At 44.3% G+C, this 23980-nt stretch overlaps 1 protein-coding gene across 3 annotated transcripts; it reads right to left on the bottom strand.

The window, feature by feature from the left end:
- Positions 1 to 605: 605 nt before the first annotated feature.
- Positions 606 to 23545, bottom strand: MED26 (mediator complex subunit 26). 3 transcript variants are annotated; one of them, XR_007767676.1, is made up of 4 exons: positions 23316 to 23545; positions 4797 to 4871; positions 1418 to 3443; positions 606 to 674 (listed from the first exon to the last, which is right to left on the bottom strand). XR_007767676.1 is itself a non-coding variant. In XM_050910544.1 (3 exons), the coding sequence occupies exons 1-3, from the start codon at positions 23388 to 23390 to the stop codon at positions 1749 to 1751; spliced, it is 1845 nt and encodes a 614-aa protein (XP_050766501.1). In that variant the 5' UTR covers positions 23391 to 23545; the 3' UTR covers positions 726 to 1748. The 3 variants fall into 3 exon arrangements, 2 of the variants coding, with proteins under 2 accessions (XP_050766501.1, XP_050766502.1); XM_050910544.1 differs by lacking the exon at positions 606 to 674 and having other exon boundaries at positions 726 to 3443; XM_050910545.1 differs by lacking the exons at positions 606 to 674; positions 23316 to 23545 and adding an exon at positions 16007 to 16022 and having other exon boundaries at positions 726 to 3443.
- Positions 23546 to 23980: the final 435 nt, after the last annotated feature.

Raw genomic sequence — 23980 nt, 5'->3', positions numbered from 1 at the left:
TAGGTTTGAACAAGAATGACTTAAAAATAAACCAAACCTTATCAGTTGTATTCCAGGGAATGAACCAACTTAATGTATGCCTGGCGAGGAACACCCTTTTAAGGTCATCCGAGAGCTTGACTCCGCTCTCGCAGGCAGGAGGACTCTGCCAAGGCTCTCCTCCATCGAAGCGAGACCCAGCACAAACGGGTTAACAGAGTTAACATCACTAAACCTAGAAATATTTTTGGTATCGTGTCCCCCTCCCCTTTTCTCCTGGACAGGAGTCCAGCACTGGCGACTGCAGAAAACAACTAGTCCCAAATGTTAAAGCAATTACAATTACTAGAAATTCTTAGCTTTCTATACTGAACCAGGCTGCTTCAGAAAGCATTTTAACAATTAGGAATAATATATTACAAAGTTACTGAGAAAAGAGATGAACTATGAATCTTTTTAGACTTCGAGGTACATTAACAGCAATTGGGTTATCAGTCTCCAGACCCTGGATGCAACCAGAGCGAAAAAAATAATCCAACCTGTGCGACTGAATACCACCAACGTACTTGGAAGACATCTTGTATATCCCTAACAGCCAGCTGCTTTCGACAGCGTCGGATGGGATTCAGCTGCACCACACCGCTCCGACGGATTCTCAGTGTCGATGATCACTTAGCTGGTCTGAACTGAGCAAACTTGAAAAAAAAATGAGTTAAGTATAAATAATTCACAAACTGTTTTGTGCAAATTTTTTTTATTTCCACATTTATATCACAATGTGTCCACTTAAAGGACCAAATAGCAAAGTTGCTCCCTTCTGCATCCCAAGAACACAGAAGTCTAGGTACTGTACATTCACTAAGGCTCTTTGTTTTTGCAAATTGCGTTTATGATGGATATCCATAAGGCAAACAATATCTAAAGGAATGGTAACAAGTATATTTCCAGCATACAAACAGGCTTCCTTTTTCCCTCTCACAGTACAGTTACAAACTTGTAGCACCCTCATTACATTTAGACTCTAGAAAAGGTGATTTTTCTTCTTTTTTTTTTTTCCTAGAAGTTTGCAGGAAGGGAAAAGGAGGAAAAATATTTGGCTGGTGGTGGTGGGATCAAAAATATCATTAAACATCTAGTTTTTGCAGCATTTCTCAGAGACTGGATTTAAACTGAAACCAGACTAAAATATGTGGATGCCTATGGAATGTTGAGCTGAAGCTGGTCTCCCAGCCTGCAGTGCAACACCTGCTGTTTAAAACCCAATCTCCGTACCACATGACTTTAAAAAAACGCAATCATGTTCAGAGATGTGATACAAATAAAACTACAGTTTTTGCACATTGTCTCTCGAATATCTCACTGCCAAATAAAAACCCAAATCAAGTCAAATAAATAGATGCATATTTTGTTAAGGTAACTTCCACAATTTTCTCTGTACCTGCCTGTAATAAGATTCCGGCATTCAGAAAGTGCTGGAAATCCTCTTGACTTCTTGGGGACTAACACTTTTTTATAGCTGGCTCGCTATAGAGTTTTGAACTCAATTTATCAACCTTCGTATGCCTTCCTTTGCAATTGTTAGTAAACTGGTAGCAGCATTTCACAAAAGGAGAATTTAAAGGAAAGAGCTGTAAAGAACCAGCTCCCTCACACCCTCTGCTCGTTGGGCCTGTTTGTCCAGGACAGGAGGCTTTCTCCATCTTTAAGTGGCATAGTGTCTGCCATTGTTGCTAACTGCAGATGTAAAAGCATTTTTAGCAAAACTGTACTCAGTCTAGGCAGACGTAAGGCAGGATGTTCAATCTACCATCATCCCCATGTGGATCTAAAGATATGCACTGTGTCCAATCATACCAGTTACCCTGTGTGTCATAACAACCGTTCACGCCTGGCCAGTTATGTTCACATATTCTGTTGAGGTCATCACTCGTGACCTCTCTTGTGACCCCAGGCAAGTCTGTAGGTTTGCTGTTAGGAGCTAGAACATGAGTCTTTCTAGCCTCTTTTCTAGTGCTTTCCTCCTGCTTTAAATATTCAGACATGAAGTAGTGAGCTCCTGGAGTCTGTACTCCTGACGAAGACAGCAAGCTACTCTGTCTGTTTAAATATGACTGAATGATTTCATTTCTGGATAATTCTTTCCAGTTCGTTTGTTCAAAAGGGCTTTGCAGGTTGGGTTTTTGCTCCTGCTTTTCCGTTTCTGTCCTGTGCTGTTCAGTAAGTGCAGGGATTTCTACCTGCAAAGGATCTTTCTGTGTTAAAGGTTTTATCTGTCCTGTCATGGGATCAAAAGTGAGTTTTCTCTCTTTTAATCTCACAGGTTTCACACCCCCTTCTGTCACGTGCCCGTCCAAGTTGACCGTATAGTCTCTGGGTCGGTACCTTTTCTTCTTTTTACTATCGGAACCTGAAGCAGCATCATCACTGTCCATTTTTGAAGTGTCCTGTGAAAAGCCCAGGTGTGGCGTGAGAGATTCCCCAGGGTGGGAGCTGGTTTTGCAGCTGGGAGATGGGTGCTGTTGAAGTGTCCCTGCTGTATGCCTGTGCTGGCTTTCAGACGGTACCTGCTGCTCCTGCCAGTGCTGAGATACCTCAGTTACTGATTGCTGAGAGAACTCCAGTCTTTTTGCTGGCATCGGAGGTGTCGATGGTTGCATCAAGGATGGTGGCGGTGACGGCACCTGTGCAGTATCTAAGAACTGAGACCTTTGAGATGGACTAGGCATTGAATCCTTTGGTGAGTACGTAGTATGCTGCCGAGCAAAAGTATCATGCCTAACGTTTCTAGGGCTAAACGAGGAACAGCGAGGACTCTTAGGTTGGTGCGGTCCTGTGGTTTCTTCCGATTTATCATGCTGCTGAAGCACTGCAGTCTTTAATAACGAGGAAGTGCTTGAAGGTTTTACAAGTCCTGGAGAACTGGTGTGAGGTTTTACAGCATTTACTGGGATCTTACTGTGTTTATCGTTTTCACTGAGTTCTGTCCTGCTGCTTTCAGGCCCTGCATGTAGATTTATGTCTACAGGACTAGGAAAATTTTCAGGACTACCTCCAATTCCATTTGTTGGAGGGGGTGAAGAGTTTTGTAATACTTCATGACTAGCTTTGGAGACTTTTGGGGGAGGAGGGCCCTGATGCCCGTCCCTGTGTTCACCTTTCCTTTTCCGATTTCCCAGTTTCTCTGGTTTTGGAGAATTTAGTTTCTGTATATCATTCCTGCTTTTCAATTCGCTGATTGGCTTGGATCCAGCCACAGCAGGAAGCTGCGCTTCTGGTTTGCAGTTGTGAGCACCACCATTTGCTGATCCAGGTGGATTCGGCAACCCCCTTGGCACTGGTTCATTCTGGGTTACAGGTTCTATCAACTTTTGCCAATTCCGCAACAATTTCTTGGCACGTTTGGCAAGTTCCTCATTGGATGTCTTCTTCCTCACCTCATTGATAAGCCTCCCAAGTCTCGTTTCCTATGAAGAAAGAAAAGTTGGTTTACAAACAGGTATCGTTCTAAACAGAATTCTTAAGGTACATTTCTGCTTTGTAATGCTTACCCTAAGAAATACCTAGTTAAAAACCGCTAAAGATCTAAGTCTTGAATTAATCTTTCTGGAAAGGATCAGTCCAGTTGGTCCAGTGCTCTGCCACGCAACATGAAACCTACTGTAGGTTTCAAGTCACCCTGTCTTTATTCCCTGGCTAAAGCACCAGAGCCAGTAGCCGTGAAAATTATCGAAAGGAATTCTTTAATCAGCAAGAATCTTGAGAATAAAGGTGCAAGCTCGGATTCGAGGGGAAACGCAGCACCCAAGGCAGAAAAGGTGCGTGTTTATCGCAATGAAAGTATAAGATCTGCAGAAAAAGGCAAGAGAAAAAATTCCAGAATCTTCACCTGTTACCATAATACACTGACAATAAAAATCTCCATTTCACAAACCTGACTAGCCAGGGCGCGACTTACGTCCTACCTTCTTCCTCCATCTCTCCTCTCCCTTCACTCCCCAGTATCTTGAAAGGGTATGAAAGACCGATTTAAACAAGCGTTCCTAGGGTGTCCCAAAGTGGTTTCATAAGCGGAAGGAAGTGTTTGATTGTTCCCAAAGCACATTTGAGAACAAAGAATTGTTCCACAAGTCGGATTACTTAAGAAAAGCACTTCAAAGGAAAACATAGACCAGACTGTGAGAGAAATATGGAATATGTTGTGATACATATGTTGAAATACAGCTGGAGTTATAATTAAGCAATAGTTAAAAGCAAGTAACACCAATAATTTCAATATAAAGATTGAAAAAATTTTATAATTTAGCTTCTTTGGGCTCTGTTTCTAAGAGTGGCCAGCGAGACTGCAGCTATCCCACCTGATACTGCAGCTTTTAACACACCTAATCTCACCAACTAGATCAGGCATTGAAACTTGCTTAACTGAATTTAAGATTAATTCTATAGACACAGAGTAACTATATTGCTATTTCAGATTCTTTGGTGCTTGGGCACCAAACATCTAAAAAGGTGACCAGTACTTCAGCAAGCAGAGTGATGTTGCCGAATGCAACAGAATTAATCAGTAGCAAGTAATGATTAATTTAGTGCCCTAAACAAACAGGAACTGTGCTGCACAGAACACTGATCTAAATCCAGAAAGAATCACTGTGTATGCACTGAGATGTCAGAAGCAGCACGAGAGGGACAAAATAATATCTTAATTGTGAATCCTTTGCAATCAACCTATTGTTTCAAGAAAAGCTCTTATGGAAATCAGATAGGCAAAAAAAGCCCTTTTATACACATAAAAATCAAGTAATGTTCAGAGGGTGACATACCTCAAGTGCCTCTTTGGTAATGGGATATTTCTCCAGGCTGGAGATCACTTCCAGCACTGCCACCATGTTATGGATCTGCAACAAAGAAGACAAAGTCACTTCATGTTTCGTGTACAGGTCTGAGTTATCAAGTGTAAGTTAAGACCTTCCACTTTATAATTGCTGGAAGCATTAATCACAAAATTGCTATCACACTGTCTGGCTTTGGGGAGCTGACTGTTCAAAGAATAGGGACAAGGACACTTTACTGACCTAGTTGGAAACTGCAGGAGCGGTAACAAACACACTCTTAGGTAAAACTAAAAGAAACATTAGCAATAAAACCAGCGTGACTTACTAGCAAAGTTCTGCGACCCGTAGCCAAGGTATTAGTTAACAGTCCTACAGCCTAACTGGAAACTTAAGTGCCGAGTGGACCAAGCAGAGCAACAAGTCAAATCAGAAATCAATTCCTTTCGGCACTGCTTTCGATTTACACAAGTCACCGTTCTACAATTTTCTTCACAATAGCGATGCTTCCTGCAGCTACACCCCGCCAGTCTGAAGGCGCAGGTATGAACTCCTCCAAGCTGAGCAGCAGCGGAAGCAAAGGCAGCGCCCAGTAGGTGTCCTCAGACCATCGCCCAGCACCCGCCGGACCGGGCGCGGGAGGTGGCCACGGCTCCCCAGCAGCCACCCTGAAAACTCCCCACGCATCCTAGAATTGTATTTCCCGCTGTGTAAGACGGTGAGGAGTAGCTGCAGAAATTCACATCACATTAACAAAGCGCCTATCAGATATTCTGATGGGCTTCGCTGCAACGTTTGTGTGTGCATGAGTGAGCTCCACACAAAAGCAGTTGCTACAATCTGTAGATGTTAAGCACAAGTGGGATTTTAATAATTTCTGTGAGAAACCCCAGACTACAGAGAGATCCATATTTCCATTACCTGGTGTTAAGAGCACCAAAACCTGGAACTTCTAATTCACCTTTGTAGATAGATTTAAAAGATAAGCAAAGGAAAACTTGAATCACAGTCTCATTTATTGCTTAATTGCATTTGTGACTCAACTGGACATGAACTGCATCTGAGACAAATCTCTCAGCAAGAACCTCTGCAGGGATCCCACATTATCCTGAAGTCTTATCAGGAGCATAATCAGGTAGCTCTACCCTCCCAGCCACGCACTCCGCTGCAAGATTCTTCATTTTAAAAAGACTGCAAGTTTGTAAGAATTAGCTTTTTCAAGTCAATTCTACCCTTCTATTAAGACACAACAGGAGAATCAGGAGCTCAAGTCCCCTCCTTTCACAAAATCTTGCGCATAGACAATGTTTTTCCCATCACAGCGGGATTGCTTAATGTTGGAGATACTCGGATAAAGCTGCCAGCAATTAAACACTTTGCCTGATTTTTAGATTTACTTTTATCAAACTTACATTTAAAGTCTATATAAGCTTTGAATGATTATAACTCTTACAGGTTGTAACACCAACTTCAGACCAAAGATGAATTAATTTGTCATGGTTCTTTCTTCACTGACCTACAATGCCTATGCAGATATTTAAAGCCCTACCATCCGGTCAGGTCTGGTAAAACTCCACTTAAGCTTCAAAGCGGCAACAGCACGTATTTTGACATATTTTAGTTCTTACTATTTCACTTCAGTGAAGTGAAGAAAGGAAAACTTTCTTCCATGTTTTGATCCTTGCACTGCCCTCCGTGGCTAGGAAGGATGATTTAGCACCACAGTTTAAGTAATACATAACACCAGGGTTGGTTTGGGTTTTGTTTTTTTTTTTTTTTTCAGTTTCTAGAACCAGAGCACTTAGAATAGCTAATGCTCAATTCTGGGAGTTTCCAGACAAACATTTTTAGACTTGCAAAACATGATACTCTCCTTCCCAACACATACTTTAGACTATGAATTACCAGGGTGCAAAAAGGCTCTGTGTATTGCACACACCAATAATACCAATTATTTTTGCAGTTACTGGTAATCCCCAAATATTCATGATCTAAATGACAAACCGATGGCAAAAAAGGATTATTAGTCTATCAAAAGGTCAAGATGGGGAAACTGATACGCTCGTGTATATATCCACACCTACAGAAAGATGAAATTGGCCAGGGAGTTTCCAGTAACAGCTTTGCCTTTGTTCAGTATACCTAAGGATGCCCCCGAATGCTGAATCACCTACCGAGACCAGGTCTACACCAAGACCGATAGACTGTTACTTCATTCCCTCCTTTGAGGGACACATGGTGCCAATTAAGACAGCAAACCAATTGAAAACATGCTGTCGCACTGAAGCAATCGCTGCAAGGAGCACGAAGGCTCCCACTCGAGATCAACTGCAAGAAGCTCCTCTCATTTCTTCCTTCTTTTTGACCTGCAGGGAAGCGTAGTTCTTAAAAAAAACCCAATAAAATGTTCAGGCCGGTTCAACAACTTCTCCACCCTTCCCCAGTAGTTTTGTGTAGTTTTCTTGGAATGCTTCACCCAAACTGCCATAAAGAGAAGCTTATAATAAAAATCATATTCACCTATTCCAAAATAATATAGACTATGAAATTTCTTGTGGTATAGTTAAACACTATGACGAAAACAAGATGACCTCCCCAAAACACCTGAAGTATCATCTACTCAATGTGAAGACACCTATTTCGATAACAGCAGCACACCAGTATTTCGGTAACAGCAGCACACCAGTATTTCGATAACAGCAGCACACCAGTATTGCACACCAGTATCTTTACCTTAAACCATCTGTTACTGGCTTAATAAAATTAATATATTGTCACATAACTGACATGAGACTGAAGTTACAAAACCTACCAGGACATCATCCTACTTTGAGCAGCACCAGAAATGATAATTTATTAACGCAAGCTGCTATGAAAAGCGCTTATTGCCTACACAGCAGATAGGCAAAGTAACATAAAGCAGAGTGGGACGAGGGAGTTTGGCAACCTTGCTCTCTTCAGACACTGGTTAAGAGTACAGTTGCGTAAGTCAGCATCTCAGGAACTTGCACATCGTTTTAGTTTCTATTTGCCTTTGTCTACTTACCCGGCAACCCGTTACTACCACCCCAAAACAAGAACTTCCATGAAGCAACCCCAGGACCTCGCATTTAGGAGCTTGCAGAAAACAGCTAAGAATAATTTATACGGCATTTCAAATTATCCCATGCTATTCCCATGTTGTGAAGATTGACTGGCACACAGACTAATTCACTCGAAAGTTTACTGGAGAACATCTGCTTTGAGTCATCTACAATAATCCTTTCCAGCCAACCCTAATGACAGTCACAGAAAACAAATCTTATTTATTCCACGCAAGTCTCCTTAAGTCATTCAGCCATACTCTGGAGCTTACTACTGGCATCTGAGATATCTTCCAAGTTAAGCACTAAATGTTTTTACTACAGCCTCAGACGAAAGCATGGGTTTCTGAACTCTCTGGAAAAGATCAAGCAGGTTAATTTCCTTTTTTTTAACTGCCATCTTAATCCCATTTTAGTTTTTCTAAATCAAGAACAATTCAGTAACTAACTTCAGGGTAAGTGTAACACAGCAGTTTAAAAGGATAAAAGGTGTGTTTGGGTCTGGGAAGTTTAATGTACAGCTTTTCCCTGCCACCTCCAATTCTACTGCCTCCTTCCCCGGTAGATTTGAAAATAGCAGCAAACTCAGCATCCGCACATGAGCTGGTATCACCGTTTCCACGTGCTGGGACGCGTTTTACGTTGGACTAGCACACTCAAATGTTATGCTTTGATTCCCTTCCTTCATCTACAGACCAGTCCAAATAGAAAACACAAAATGAGCACTGATGTAACACTTTTCTTTCCTCCTCAGGACTGCCTCGACACACAGGACAACCTGCATCTCACTCCACTGCTGCCTAAGAAACAAATGTTACAGAAACATTCAATTGCAGTCATTTGAATAAAGCAAATTTTTTTTTTTTTAAATGTTTCACAGGGATGTTCCTAAAGATCTTTGCATGCATGACTAGACCATGACAGATGACAAACCAGATCTGAGTTAGCAAGGATGATGTTGCTGAGACAGTTATACAGGCCTGGAGTAGGAGAAGGAGCAGGTATTTCCTTGTAACATGAAAACCTGAGAGCTAGGGTGCACAATTACAAAAAAATTGCAGTGAAACTGCTCATACAGATTCCCATCCTACTGGATTCTGGCTAGAAAGGCTCTTTTTAATCACTTGCATAAAGCTCACATAACAGCACTAAAAGGCATCTTTCGACACAGTATCATCATCCATATGGGTCACATTAGCACCTTTAAAAGTTCCTAAAGGGTATTGAAACTTGGCCTAGTATGTCTAGAGTCCCTAATTGCTGAAACTGCTAAAACCAAACTGTAACCCTATTATCCTCCTGATATCACAGGTTATAATAATCAATAATCTGACTCCATTGTAGGCATTTTCAAACAGACTATACAGATATATCAGAAGACACTGGCTTTGAGAGAATGTATTCGTCATCACACTTCAACTTACTTCCTCAGAATATGCTATAAATACTCAATATTTTGCTAGTTTCAAAGAAAGTACTTTCACAACATTTTCCCACCTGTAGTACCGAAGCCATTTTACAAAAGCAAGCAGAGAAGTGGGCCCACCGTGGAAGACTAAACACATCTTTCTATCTTTACTACAGATACAAATCCAGATCTCTATTGCCAAGTTGGTGTCTTCTGCTGGCAATTAATACAAGAAATGCAGTATGGTCTATACAGAAGTTCACAGGAGCATTTGTTCCATTTTTCATTGTCTTCCCCCTGCTCCTAGGGACAGCAGCATTTTATTGGGTAGTTATAAAAAACTGTCATATATCTATGGGCCACGTATAGCCTTAGGTAGTGCAGGATAACGTTCAAGAAGATGCCGGCTTCGAGGTCAATATTGCTGAAATTGCCAGGAAGGCAGAGCTGATCCAAAAGGAGGTACAGCAACAGCACCACGAGCAACGTCATCCGCTCGCATTTATTTTCTCCAAAGCAGGGCAGTGATTACCTGCATCTAAACACCAATTCCTGCCCCGGACTGGGGTCTCTGATCAGTGTCAGATCTTGCCCCCAGCACTGCATTTGTATAAAAGCTACTTCATTGCATAATAATCTGAAACATGGAATAAGAAGTAAGAAGAGAAAAGTTGCTATTCATAGTAGGCTTTATTTAAACGTGGCAATGGAAATACAGCAGTATAGCGTTTATTTAGCACTTCATATAGGACGCATTAGATACCAGACACTAACAATACATACCATGAACAGTAAACTATAATGTCATTTTTTCAAAGATACAGACCAAACACACAAAGTTAGAATTCAGGTTACAACCTGCTGGTATTTAGTTCAGTTCCCTTGCAACTGATCTATTAACAGTTTCCCCTACCCGCAATGTGACATGATGTTGTCTAAAGATAGGGTACACGAGATACTATTCACAGAAATGACATACCAAAAAGATGACCATGCACTACTTTGTTCATAATTATTGAAAATGTTTGAAAGTCAGTTTGCTAAGCAGAGTTCAAGTATTCACCAGGACACAAAAGATATTCTTAAAGGTGGAGGTGAGTTTTCTAATAGTATTTAGTAAAGCAGATCTTTAAACATGAAGGAATCAATGATTTGGGTTCAAAGTCATCCACTGAGAGTATCTTCCATGACAGAGAAATTCAGTTGGAGTCCATGCTTTGAAAACTGATCAGAAATTTGTGCTGCAAAACAACAGGTAGAAGAAATGCTCCTTGACCACCAAGAACAGTCAAAAAAGTGGCTAGGCACAGCAAGCACTCATCCTTACCGCTGGATTTAAAATTTCCAGGTCTAATTTAAAGAGTCAAAACAATTCGCATATATTTTATTTGTACTTAGGCTTTATTTAATGGTAAAGTAACATCATCCAGATACCTTCCCATATATACTTTACAAAGCCAGGATCATCAAACACGAGTAAGGTCAGATTCCAACAAAACACCGCATTGCGAAGAAATCAGCAGACCTGAAATATTTCACTTGAGCGAGACAACAGTTTAGCCCTCTGTTACCTTTTGGCAGTATATACGCACGTAAGTAAGGTGTAGAGAGACTTAGATCAGCCAAGAGATCAAGAGGAGTTTGCCAGCAGAAAACACAGTTTGCCCCGGCAGTTACAAACAGCCTCGAGACACAAATCCACAGCGGTTGATAAGTGCCATCGCTCTAGCTCTTCTCTACGTGGTGCACTCCAAAGGAGACGTCTAACCCTGGCAGAGGCCCCTGACATAGCAGGAAAACACTCCACACTTCGGCAAGGCAGGGGAAACCACCCAATGAAAGGGGTACCCATCGGTGGAGTCATTTAGAAGGTAAGATATAAGAGGCAGTGATATACAGACTATGGAGACAAGACGCACGCCCAGAACATAACCAGTTCACAGAACAGCAGTGGCACATGGAGGGAAGTCTTCCTGCTCTACAGGAAGAGGTCTTTAAGGCAAATAGAAAACAGTCAACAGTATAACACTTTTCTCCATTCATATTTATTAGCCAATAATTGGAAGACATTCTTGTTACTACAGAGAGGAATAATTGTCTGTCAACTTCAACATTTACTAAACATTTTGTATAATATCATAAGAATTGTACCTGTAGTGCCTACCCCTCAGGTGTATACGAAACATAGAAGACTCACTGCAACGTGACCCCCACACACACTTCTTTTTCCAGCCCCCCCACAAAAAACCCCAAACCACCAGACCATGAAGTTGGGCAAAACCTTTTTTGGGAACAAATTTATTAGCCTGATTTAAAAAGCCCAGCAGTTAAGTGAAGGTTAGTTACATGAAATACTATTAAACTGGAAAGACATGTGGGGCACAAATTCAAGATAAGGGAACAGAGTAAGAAGAGGAGTGGGCACTGCGGACCACAAAGCCAGGCAGTCATTGTCACAGCAGGGCAGCACACAGTCTCAATGGTAGCTACCACGGCATGCTGCAAGCAAGATAATTTTAGTCTTGTTTTTCACTCAGCACTATACTGATACGGAATGGTATAGGAATCAAATTCAGCTGGAATTACATGTTCATCTCAAGGCGCCACAGCTCAAGAAGAATGTATACAATGAGGAGTTCAGAGGAGAGCAGTGATAAGAGGTTTTGAAAACATGGTTAATAAGAAAAAGTTTAAGTACTCAGTTCACGCAGCATTGAAAAAAATAGGGAGGAGACACACAAAGCTTGAAATAAGCCTCCCTATGCATTATTAGTCATAATAAAGAAAATGGTGATCAACTGTTTTCATGCTCACTGGCCTAATTTGCAACAAGGCTGATTACATATTAGGAATAACCAGAGAGCTACCAATGCACTCAAATAAGCTCTCAAATAGTTTCCATAGCCACTACAGAGGTTTAAGAACAGATTAGACAAGTCTGGAAGGAGTTGTTTTATACAGGTGATGCTACTTCAGTGAAGGTGAGGGACCACGTAGCTTCATGAAGTCCCTTCCAGCCACGCACCCCTATGATTCACACCTGGGGAACAGATACTGAACAGCAAGTAGTAGAAACACATCGCAACACCCATTTCTATCTAGTCCAAACTAGACTCAAAATAGTAATTCTAAATTCTGTCCTCTCAAAGAGATACGTACAGATAACTATATGAAGCAGTTTGTATTATAAAGCACTTACAAAATTCAACACTTCAAAACTCGCTGCCCCACCACAGAGGGCAGGCTCACTCTCCCACGTGCAGTGCCCCGAGTGAACGGGATCCCAGAAGAAACGCCCAAGGCTGTCCCAGCCTTCGCAGGCGGCTCCTCACCGCTCAGGCTCTGCAGTCACTTCATATCACCATTTCAACCACCTCCTGCTTACCCCCTACATCCCAACACCTGAGCACATTTCTAAAACAGCATGGTCCTGCCAAAACAAAGCGTAATAAAACAAGAATAACCAAGGCAACTATTAGGTTTGACTCAGCCCTATACATCCATTGCCTTCTGGTATAAATACCACAAATCACACGGCCAGCTACAAACGTGTTTAACATTTAGTGGAACAACGTAGCATGTCTTACAGAATGAGGCTTGTCAAGTGTTGAGCTGCACAACCAAAGAGTATGAAATAATGCAGCCTGTCCCTCCCCAGGTGCAGCAATCGCTACAGATTATTTCAGCACAATAAATAACACCCATAGAACACATCACTAACACACAAGCCCTAAAAACCCAATCACTACACTGGTCCTAAGGACATCTAACCACAATACAGTTTCATTGTATACATGATAATCATTTCTCCTCCTCTTCCACCTATACATAAACTTTAACCAGATGAATCTTGGTAGTTACTATTTATAAGCCATGAACTGAAGTCCAAAATTATTGCTTAAAAATTTAGAGAGCCATAAAATGAGGTTGCTGTGCAATCAAAGTCACAGGAACAACTGGTCCTATTTCAACAACAGAGAAACACAGGGTTTGCTGATTATTCAGGCAGAATAATACAGAAAATTCAGCCCTAAAATGTGCCCCTTCTGATTTATCATGATCTTGGTACTTTCTATGGTAAGGAGAGATCCACTCATTCAGCCAGAAGCCTGTACTTTGACTGCAGTTACTCAGGGAAGTGAAAAGCCAACGCTGAGAGTTAATGCACAACAGGCGGGTGCCGGCAGAGCCGGACACTCCCAGCACAGCAGCTCTCCACTTCACCTGAGCTCACTGTTATTATCTACCCACGTTACGGTAAGAGCAAAGTCAGACACCGAACTAGATTATAAGAATGACCCTTAAAGGCATCACCTGGACAGAATCGTTCTGCAATCACCTGCTTAATCTTAATGCACTCCAGAGAACTAGTGGAGATTTAAAATTATGCAACATGCATTTAAGGACTTGATGAGAATGGCTTCAAAGGGTCAAGAGCTTTCTGAAGTTCTTAAATATTATGTTACCCATCCCATGGAATATCTACCCAGAGCTGTTAATACGGAGCAGTTAATATCTGAATGTAATACAGAAAAGCCCTACTAATATCACCACAATATAAACTTTTCACTCTTTTCGTAAAAAAATAAAAATGTCTATCACCGTATTGGTGTACTTTTAAATACAGCAGGCCAACTTTTTTCAAAATGCTAGGGAAGCTTCTCAGCCGATTCCTTAGATGATAAAGGAGGCTAAGGTAAGAGCCTGTTGAATACATTGCATTGTGGAATTGATTAATTCATCACATTGAAGCGCAATATGCTTGCATGACTGCTCATGAGAATTTAAGAATGGCATATTTGTTCATAAAACCTGAGAAAAAGTGTCTTATGAATTGGGAAAGCTTTAAATACCAAGTTTGGAGAGAAGTCACTGTATCCTTTCAACAGCAGTTACTAACACAGAATTTCCATCAGCACATACCATAGAGAAGTTTTATGGATATGCAAAAAAACTGAAATCAATTTACCCATCTCCTAGAATTACTGCTCACCAAATTCTAGATAAAACGCTGCTGCCAGTCACCCATTTCCAAATACCTCCGTTCTCTGAAGACTGTGCAGGTCCTCCCGAGAATATAACCTGTTGGGAAAGCGATGACCCCCCTGATAATCAGTCGAGAATGCTCGGCCATTCCATTCAGTGGCACAATCATTAGCAGCTACTTGGAAACAAAATGAGTTTTCTACCTTTGGCTGGAAAAAAAAAATCTTCCCCCAGAGGACCATAAGCACACCACCTTTCATCTCAGGGCTTACAAGGCTACTTTACTTTAAGACCAGCTCCACTCCAGAGCCAATTGTCCAGTGTGATCATGACAGGACAAAAGAACCCAGTACCCCATCAGCATTTTATTTACATTTAAACACAGAACGTTCAGGAAGCTGCAACCTGGCGCTAGTTATTTCTAATCTAGTAGCAAAAAACTTCATGATTTCCACTTAAGAATGCCCCACTGACATTTAAGCCCCTTGGCAGCCCATCTTAAAAAGTCCAGTGAAGAGAGTACTACACAAAGTCAAAACTCGGTAGCTCATATTTTGATAGACTGCAACTCACACACATGACAACAGAGACCGAGTTTCCGTGATGCAGTCAGATTCTTAACTAGTGTGCTTACCCCATAAGCACACAAGCTGCAGGCACCCCACCTTTGCAAACACATTTGAAACATCACCTCTTGCATCTTCTCTTCCATCTCACTATGCTCAACTCTATTCAAGAATCAACTGTGGTTTCTCCAAGGATAAACTATAATATCGAGGTATAAACTATAATATCGAGGTATAAACTATAATATCGAGGTATAAACTATAATATCGAGGTATAAACTATAATATCGAGGTATAAACTTTTCTGGAACTTTCAGGATGATAACTTATATACAGACATAAAAATTCCATGTTCCTTCCCATGCAATTAATTTACACAGCACAAGGAGTGTTACATGCTGACCATGCTACACAGCTCAAAGAGCTCCGCTTAAGGGATGGCTCGAGTTACAGAAACTCAGCACTGGTTGTAGATGTGCTGGAAGTTTCTTCACTGAAGACAAGTTATGAATGTGCATCACCACCTTGGGAAAAACCCATGCTCCTCTACCTTCAGAAGTTCTACACTCCTTAAAAAAAAAAAAAATCAATTTAGACCTGCAGTGTAATCATGATACTCTGCAAGCTGATTCTGCATGAAAACAGTGAGAAAGCAGCTCCACAAAAGTGCTGGCTGTCACTCTTAGACAAGACTTCCACCTCTGCACACTCATCTTTACAGCACAAAGTTTCAAAATACACCCAGTTGAGTATGTTGCTGAATACTACAGACAGACTTGGACGTAGGATTCCTCTCCTCCCCAACTGCTATGTTAGAAAACCACTTTGTTCAGTAAACCAGAACTAATTACGTTTTACTTCCAGTGATTCCTCAATAGAAATTTCTACCACCGACTGTTTGGACATGCTGAAAATTGTATACTTTGATATTAACAGTCACACTTAAGCATGTACTGCTGCCCCATGAAAGCCATGCCCCAGAAAACACTGACACGCTGTTAAGTTTAGCAGATTGCACCTCAAATTAAAGCAGTTTGTTAGCACTTAAATATTGTTCCAAACACTGAAAGCATGAATTACCTGCAGAAAAAATAATTTAGCTGTTAGAATACTGAATAAACAAACCTACATTTACATTAAACAATGTGATGTACTTACCTTTACCTTAAATATTTCTTTAAACACCAAGTGCGTAAGTGGGGCCACATCATACCATATGTTATACAGACCGAAGAAAGTTTATTTGAAGTTATCACCAAGCACAAAATGGGTGAGACAAGATAGCAGCAAAGCGTTATCAGCCAAAACAGACATGGGGTTTTTTTATTTATGAGAACTGACATTAATTTGAACTCCAAATCTAATATATTGGAGTAACTATGCCTTAAAAGAAGTGTTTCTTAATTAACATCAAATTTCCGCAGCAGGCAGAATCAATTCCTTCTTTCCCTATCCTGAAACTTTCATGGTTCCTGAAAAAAGAAAACTGTACTTGTCAACTCCTTGAAGAAACTGGAAAAGGATCTCCCCTCACAGGATACTGTGAGAAAAAGCTTCAGCTGCTCTGAAACTTCTTTGATCAGCAGCCAAAGGTGCCAGAATGACAGCGCTGTTGTGTCATATGGCCATACCAAAAACCCCGAAGAGAGGCAATAACCCACACCTTACGCACTCCTAAACTGGGCTCACCCTCAACTTACTGGACAAAACCCTAACAAATGACAAACTGGAGTTTCTATCCTAGGTCCAGACTTCTGAAACACGGGCTAAGCCGAAGGTCTTCATATTTTCTAAGACACAGGCTGGGTCTCTCCCCACTTGGGAGCTTTTGACAGCAAATATTTTCCCTCTCACCCACGCCAGCGTCAGGCTGCAGTGCCTCGGCAGCAGGAGCCGATCCAGCTGCACCCCATGCCCACCCCACCTCCAGCCCTCCGGGGACCCCGCGCTCAGCTGCCTCAGCTCCCGGCTTTCCTGGGTTAATTGTGTGCCAACGTGCACCAAAACGGCTTCACGCAGGGTCCCGGGTGCACCAGCGGCCGCAGGAACACAGCTGCCCCGAGTCAGAGCAACTTGGGAAACTGCAGCCTCGGGTTCTTCGCTGTCTGGGAAGTTTGTTTTAGCACGTCTCTCCTGGAAGGATGCGCAGCTTACGCATCAGCTGTCTTTTGCACACTGTGGTTCGTGGTGACTGTCAGAGATTATTCCTGGTGTTTATTCTACCTACAAAAAATTGGTTCTTCCATTCAGTAAACTGCTTCATGGTTACATCAAGAAAAATGTGTTAGATTAGTTATTTCCCTCCCAGCGCTTCCTCCCTCTAACCTCTGAGCAATCGAAGTGTTCATTTCTCACCAAGGGTCCATGCTACGGCGTGCGCTGACAGCTACTTGCTGCAAAGCTTTATCATTTGGATTTGAAAAGCCTGATCCCCTTTAATGAAAACCTGACAAACTGAGGGGTGTCTGGCTGGAGGGTGCCGCTCTGCAACAGCTTGAGCTTGTACCGCTTGGGGCTGCCACTACCCCACCGTCACCTCTCCTTGTCACACACACTCCCCCAACTACTGCTTTGTGCCCAAGCTGCCACCTCCCTGAGCCCAGGACGAGCCAGGGCAGGGCAAGGGGCCCCAGAGGAGCCCCCTTTCAGGCAGGGTTTGGCCAGGGGAGTTCCTCGGCTGGCCCAGTGCAGGGTGAGCACAAGGGAGGGAACAGGAACGTGCAACTGGAGGTGGGGAAGCGGATGGGGGTCACAGCAGCTCTCCCGCCGGGTGCAGCTCCACTGGCAGTTTCAGCTGGTGTAACCATGCAAGTTTAAGCCAAGACAATTCAATTTTTGATTATTTGGAGCATTAGCCACACAGCCTTCAGTGTAAGGTGGTTTACTCTTGAGTTGCAAAGCTCACTCATCAGTTACTACTCAGAAGCATCCTCCTGACTATCCATAAAGAAGTTTCCCAGCATTTATCCCAGGAACATGTGCCGAGCCCTTGCATTACTGCATCGCAACGAACACAGGGGATGATTCCAGACATCCGTGAACCACGCACAAGTGACAGTGACAACAAAGCCTCTACAAGTGAAACTTGACCATAAGGCATCCACTCTCGTCTCAAAAAATACAGACAAGTGTGGTTAACTTTTACAGGTAACACATACCTCCTTCCTACGAGGTCCCAAGCCAGCCTGCTAAGGCAGCAGGAAGAACGAGGAAGCAAATGGCATTCCATTTTTCAGCTTCCATACTTATTTAAACACTTTAATACCCAATTCTGCTGCCACACCTGTGCCAGTACTATTTGTGATGCACCGTAAGTTTTATCAGGTAATTGAGCTACATCAAAAACTACCTGGGAAAAAAAATATATACTGTCTTCTCTTTTTTAAGCCCTGATCAATTCCCCAGTTCGGTTCACCACATGATCCCGCAAATAGTTGCACCGGCACACATAAAATGGGCGTGTGTAGCAGGAATAAGAAGTGGGTGTTATTTAAATTGTCACTGCTGCTGAAACAAACACTCAAATTACAGCTTAAGAGCGAATGACTACTGCCATCATCACTGCAACCTGGGGAGTTTCAAGGAATTAACAATAGAAAGGCAATTTGGCATTCCCCTTGCTTTGACCCCTCAACCCAAACTCCCAGCTACTTTTGTTTGCTCAGATTTTGTCTTAGCAGCCTCAAACTTTATAACGGTCTCACTACTGCAAGGGGTACTGTGCAAGTGAAAAGTTTTTAACCTCCCCCCGCAAAACCTCTCAAAAAGTAACAGGCTGTATTACCACCAAAACCAAATTGTCCAGGACTATCCAGGCAACTAACCAGACAAGCGCTAACTTGGCCTAGTCAAACTCAGTACGTAGGCATCACAGGCACTGTGGGAATATACTTCCACCAAGCAAAAAAAGCTATTTTTGGAAAGAGGTGGACAGGAAAGCCGCAAAGCAAGGCCAAGAAACTAACTACACCACCACCCTCAAACAGGTGAATTCAAGTGTATCCAGCTGCTTACAATACAGAGCAGCAAAGAAAGCAATCATCCTCTTTTAAGGTTATTTAAAATTATGAAGAAACTGAATACAATGGGACTTACTGCAACAGGCCCAAATCTTTATCTGGAACCCGGCACTGACACGATAACAACACTTCAGACCCTACACATTAGGAAATGCCACAACCCCCGCATGTTTCACCACACACCTGAAACACACTCCACTGCCTTGATGCACAAAATGCAATGCTACTTGAAACAAGACGAGCTACAATAAGGAAATAAACAAAAACGGTGAGAGGTACAACAGGTTCCAGCCTCTTTGCACACTTCAGCTTCCTCAAAACTGATAAGCTTATTAAGGCCTCACAGAAAAGGATAAAGCTAAAGCAAAAGCCATGCCTAGGCTACTTTCGCCCACACATAACACTTCCCTGCATCCAAAGAAACCACCAAGACCCTCCCGAAGTGAACCACCGCCTCCCTCCACTCTCTACATCTCTATTATTACAGCAGTATCTTGCACCTTCTCCCCACCTTTTAAAACTCAATTCTAGAAAGCGTATTTATCACTGATGATAGAGGCTCTTGTTCCCAGGACTTTGGTAAGGCAATCAATATGGAAAACAGCCATGGAAGCATCTTTAACTATGCAACTCATGCATTAACTGGAAGATCACCCCAGGCCAATGCACTAAACATACTACAACACACGGACCAACTTATTATTAATAATTCAGATCATGGACCTCTCCTGAAGGTCTGAGCAGCAAGGCCAACTGAGATACTGCATGAACGGCAGCCTGATTTACAATCAACTCCAACCACACAGTGAGCATATAATGGGTTGTTACTCAAACCAAAGCTGGGTTTGCATCACAGAGAGCTATTAATGGCAAATAATTAAATTATTGTCTAATATTTAAAATCAGGAAAAGATTGCTACATATTCAGGATGAAGAACCATTTAATTGCAAGCACAATTCTAACAGCCAGTTGGAAACGACAGGCTCTCCCACAGAGCAAAAACTAACAGATCTCATTATTCCTGACATCAGGTAATAAATTCCCTGAAGAGCACCGAGCACAATTTAACAAGGCAAAGGTGTTCTGCCTGGCGGAAGAGGTGGTTTCTCAGCACACTGAGCCCAAAGGGAAAAGCGTTGCTTCTACCAGAACCAAGGAATCTCTCCCCTTTAAGACCTCACACAACTGCTACAATAAGGTTTCGGACACTCTTCACCAGTTACTGTTTCTACACTGCTCTTCCAGGAAAAGGATTGTCCTCCAAGAAAATCGTATCACCCATCGTGGTGGGTGGTACCACTGAACTCATGCTTTCCTCCAACATGAGTCGTGGTACGTTCTCGCTAAGGCACAAGCTTTGGAAGGAAATTGATGTTGATACTTAGTGTTTAAGTCATGTAGCAGAATTAGTTTGCCCATATGTTTTTTCAAGGGGAAAAGGCTGAATAAATGAAGACATAATACCAGACATCCCGGGTGGCTTCCAAGATGATGTAATTTTTTAAAAATAGCTTATTTCTTGTAGGTCTCCTTTGAAATAGAGGTTACCCGTGTAAATTCTGAAATAAGTGTGTGAAACTAAGTTATAAATATATTCTGCAGCAATTACTAGAAGGGGTCTCAAGTGCTAAATGCATGTGTACAATTAAAACATTGCTCCTGAGTCAGCACGGCTTTATGTAGCAGTCCAAATAAAGATGAACAATCAGCACAGAAGATGATTTCTCAAAGCAAGCAGGTTCTGAAAGCTTGGGGAAAAGATTATTTTGGCTAGTTCAACTCAACACAGGTAGGGAAACTTACCTCTCTCTATTTTTTTTTTAATTTAAGGCAGGACCGCAGAGGTAACCAAGATCTGTATATACCACAAAGACCTTTACAGCTACACTGGAATGAATATCCACAATGGAGAAACAGTTTGTATCAGAGAACGTATCACTGAAGCTTAAATTTACAGCGCCCCACAGTAAAGCACTATAAAGAACCATAGCCTCTTCCTCAACCTCACGAAACTGGACTGTTTTTTTGCCCACTTGACAATATTAGCGCGGTTTCACCCTCTCCCCTCTCCAGAAACACACACATAAGCACACCAACAATTATATTGAAAAGCTGAATGAAATCCAGGCCTCAAAGCTTGACTTTCTTGGTAAACAAGGAAGTCAATCACAATAATGAATACTGTAAGTTTGAATGCAACCACTTCTTTTAGGAGAAGATTCTAAAAGCCAGAAGAAAGTAGCCAGAGTTTTCTGTGAGGACCCGCCAAGCGCAGCAGCTCGTACCTGCATTGACTTCTTCCTGCGGGAAAACATCAGAACAGTTTCTTATACTTTTATGCTGGTGCCCAAGTGCGATTAAATTCAGAATCTGCTTTTAAGCATGTTCAAAACTTCTCTTCCCTTCGTGAAAGTGGCATGACAGGTAGCTTTATTGATTGTTTACCACTTATTCTATGTGCTTTGAAGGAAAAAGTCTGAGATCTAAGCCTGCACAATGAATCTCAACTACACCACCTCTGCTCTCCTTCGCAGAAAAGGTTAAAATGGAAGACAGCCCCCTGCCTACAGGCATTTCTAAACAATGGGCTGATTTTTCTGCCACCAATTATTGCCCTGGATAAGTATCAAGTATGTAGAATTATAATTTAACATACATCACTCCTCAGCTGATGGGGCTACTGACCTGTTGGAAGCTCAGCAGAGCTATTGGCCGATGCTCTAACTTCCCCTTGCAGACAGCTGCCTGGTTATTCCTGGTCCCCCTCATCACAACCAAACTGCAAGCATGTTCGCAGCGTAATGTAACATGAACGTATGGAGAAAGGGAAAAGTATCCATCTCAAAATGTATTTCCTGGCTGCTTAATTCCGCACAGCCACAGTGTTTTAGAAAGAAACAGCAGAATTAGGGTAACCATTGCTGCTGATGGTTTTGAGGTTAAAAGAAACCATAGATCTGTTAGAATCTTATTAAACTAGGTTAGCACTCGGTCTAATGTAAAGTGAAAAATTTGCCGCCACAAAAAGAGAATTCAGCGCACACAAAATTCATGAAGTGTACTAACTGACATTTCAGCAAGATCCACGTTAAAGTACTGCAAACTCAAACAACTTTGACATTTAAAAGCCCACAACTACCATTATAATTCATTACTGTTACTCGAACATGTAGCATTGCAGCTCGTGACAAATGCACATCACAGGGGACTACTAAAGAAGCTACAGGGTCAGGGTGATTTTTCTTCAGTTCTCATGTCACATGCAGGCCACTCCAGAACGTTTCCAAATGGCAATAACTTCATTAGCTACTGTGAGACCTCAATACAGGTCTATTACAAAAAAAACAATTGTTCAGACAGAAGCAGGCATGACTTTAATAGAACCAAAATACCATTTCATATACCCAGCCTCCTGGAATAACACACACACACACACACACACGCGTTCAGCCTGACGCACCCGTAGCTGCCCCCACAAACTGCAGATGGCCAAGACAAACCCACCTTTGCATCCTGCTGTGGTGACTGTTGATCTAAGATTCAAAAATCTGACAGATTGCAGGCTCTGCAGTCCTCTCACAGTAATAAACACCTAAGCGGAGAACTGCTTTAATGTGCCAAAAAAACCCTTAAAAGGAGTAAATCGTACTTTGGATAACCGCCACTTAAGCGTTAAGGCCACTTACAGGTAAAATATACGCCGACTTCTGTGCTTACACTACATCCCAGAAGGAGCAGATAAGCTCATTAGTGCGCTGCAGGAAAGGATAACAGCGAAGACCGAGGCTGCTCGGTGCTGAAGCCGCTCCAGAGCCCCGAAGCCACCGTCGAAGCCCTCCCGGCGTCCCCGGAGCCCGGGGTGCCCCACGGCCCCGGCTGCAGGCGGCCGCAGGGGCCGAGGAACAGGTGGGCGCCCCGGAAGGTCCCGGCCAGCCGCGGTGGAGCCCGGCCCAGAGCCCCCTGCAGGCCGCGCCCGAGCCGCGGCCTGGCGTCGGGAGGCCGCCGGGCCGCACGCCGCATGGCCGGGCAGCGCCGGCCGGGCCCCGGGGGGTGTCGTGCGGCGGCGGGAGGCGGTGCGGCGGGGGGCGGAGGCGGCCCCCTGGGAGGAGGGGGAAGAGGCCTCCGGTGCCACCGCCGGGGCGGCCCCGCGGTCCCGGCTCGGGGAGCGAGCGGCGAGGCGCCGCTGGCAGCGGGACCCCGGGCGGGCAGGACGCTGGGGAGCTCCCCGCTACCGCCCGCAGCGGAGGCTTCCGGTGCCCGGGGAGGAGCCCGGCCGCAGCCGCGGTCCCGGCGGGAGGCGAGGCGGTGGCGGCGGACGCGGGGCCCCGGCACCCCCTCGGACAGCGGCGGGAGACGGCGGGGCGGGGAGCCCCGGGCGGGCGGCCGCGGCCCGCGGCCCCCCGCGCTACCGGCACGGGAGCCGCGGGGCCCGGCGGGCCGTACTCACGTTGCTCTGCGGGTCGATGGCCTGCAGCAGCCGGTCCCTGATCTGCTGCGGGGAGGGGGCCGGAGCCGCTGTCATTGCCTGGGCGAAGCGGGGCGGCTGCGGCCGGGGCGGGCGGGCGGCGGGGCCAGGCCGGGCCGGGGCGGCGGCTCCTCACTCGCCGGCGGCGGCCTCCTCGGGGAGCCGGAGTCGCATGTTCGCTCCCCGCGAGGCGGGGGCAGCGGCGCTCGGAGCGGGGCGCGGGGGGAACCGCGACGGCGCGACCGGGCCGGGCCCGACTGTTCCGCTCGGGGCCAAACTCAACTGTGGGCAGGAGCCAGCCCCGCGCAGGGCACCCTGGGACACGCCCGACGCCGTAACGCACGGCGCGCCCCTGACGCCCCGCCGCACGCACCGGCGGGCACGGAGCGCGCCTGCGCAGTGGGCTTCGCGGGGGGCGCGCCTGCGCGGCGAGGGAGGGGGAACGCGCTTGCGCGGAGCGGGGGCGGCCGGACGTGCGCGGCGGAGCATGGCGGCCGGCGGAGGTGGGAGCGGAGAGCAGGGCGGCCCGGCCCGGAGGGGAGAGGGGCGAGCCCGGCGTCCCCGCCGAGCGCCAGCCCCCGAGTGCTCCGGCCGGCGGCGCGGGAGGCGCTCTCCCGCCGTCAGCGCTTCCGCGGGCCGCCCGGGGC

Source organism: Gymnogyps californianus, chromosome 24 (genome assembly GCF_018139145.2).
Source record: "Gymnogyps californianus isolate 813 chromosome 24, ASM1813914v2, whole genome shotgun sequence".
In the NCBI taxonomy this organism is placed as follows: Eukaryota; Metazoa; Chordata; class Aves; order Accipitriformes; family Cathartidae; genus Gymnogyps; species Gymnogyps californianus.
The sequence above is the reverse complement of the archived record's forward strand: the minus strand, read 5'-3'. Positions and strand labels throughout refer to the sequence as shown.

Coding starts and splice junctions, on each gene's coding strand:
- MED26 (XM_050910544.1), bottom strand. CDS start 23,390: ATGACAGCGGCTCCGGCCCCCTCCCCGCAGCAGATCAGGGACCGGCTG. Junction 4,872..23,315: donor CCATCGACCCGCAGAGCAAC/GTGAGTACGGCC, acceptor TCTTTGTTGCAG/ATCCATAACATGGTGGCAGT. Junction 3,444..4,796: donor TTACCAAAGAGGCACTTGAG/GTATGTCACCCT, acceptor CTTTCTTCATAG/GAAACGAGACTTGGGAGGCT.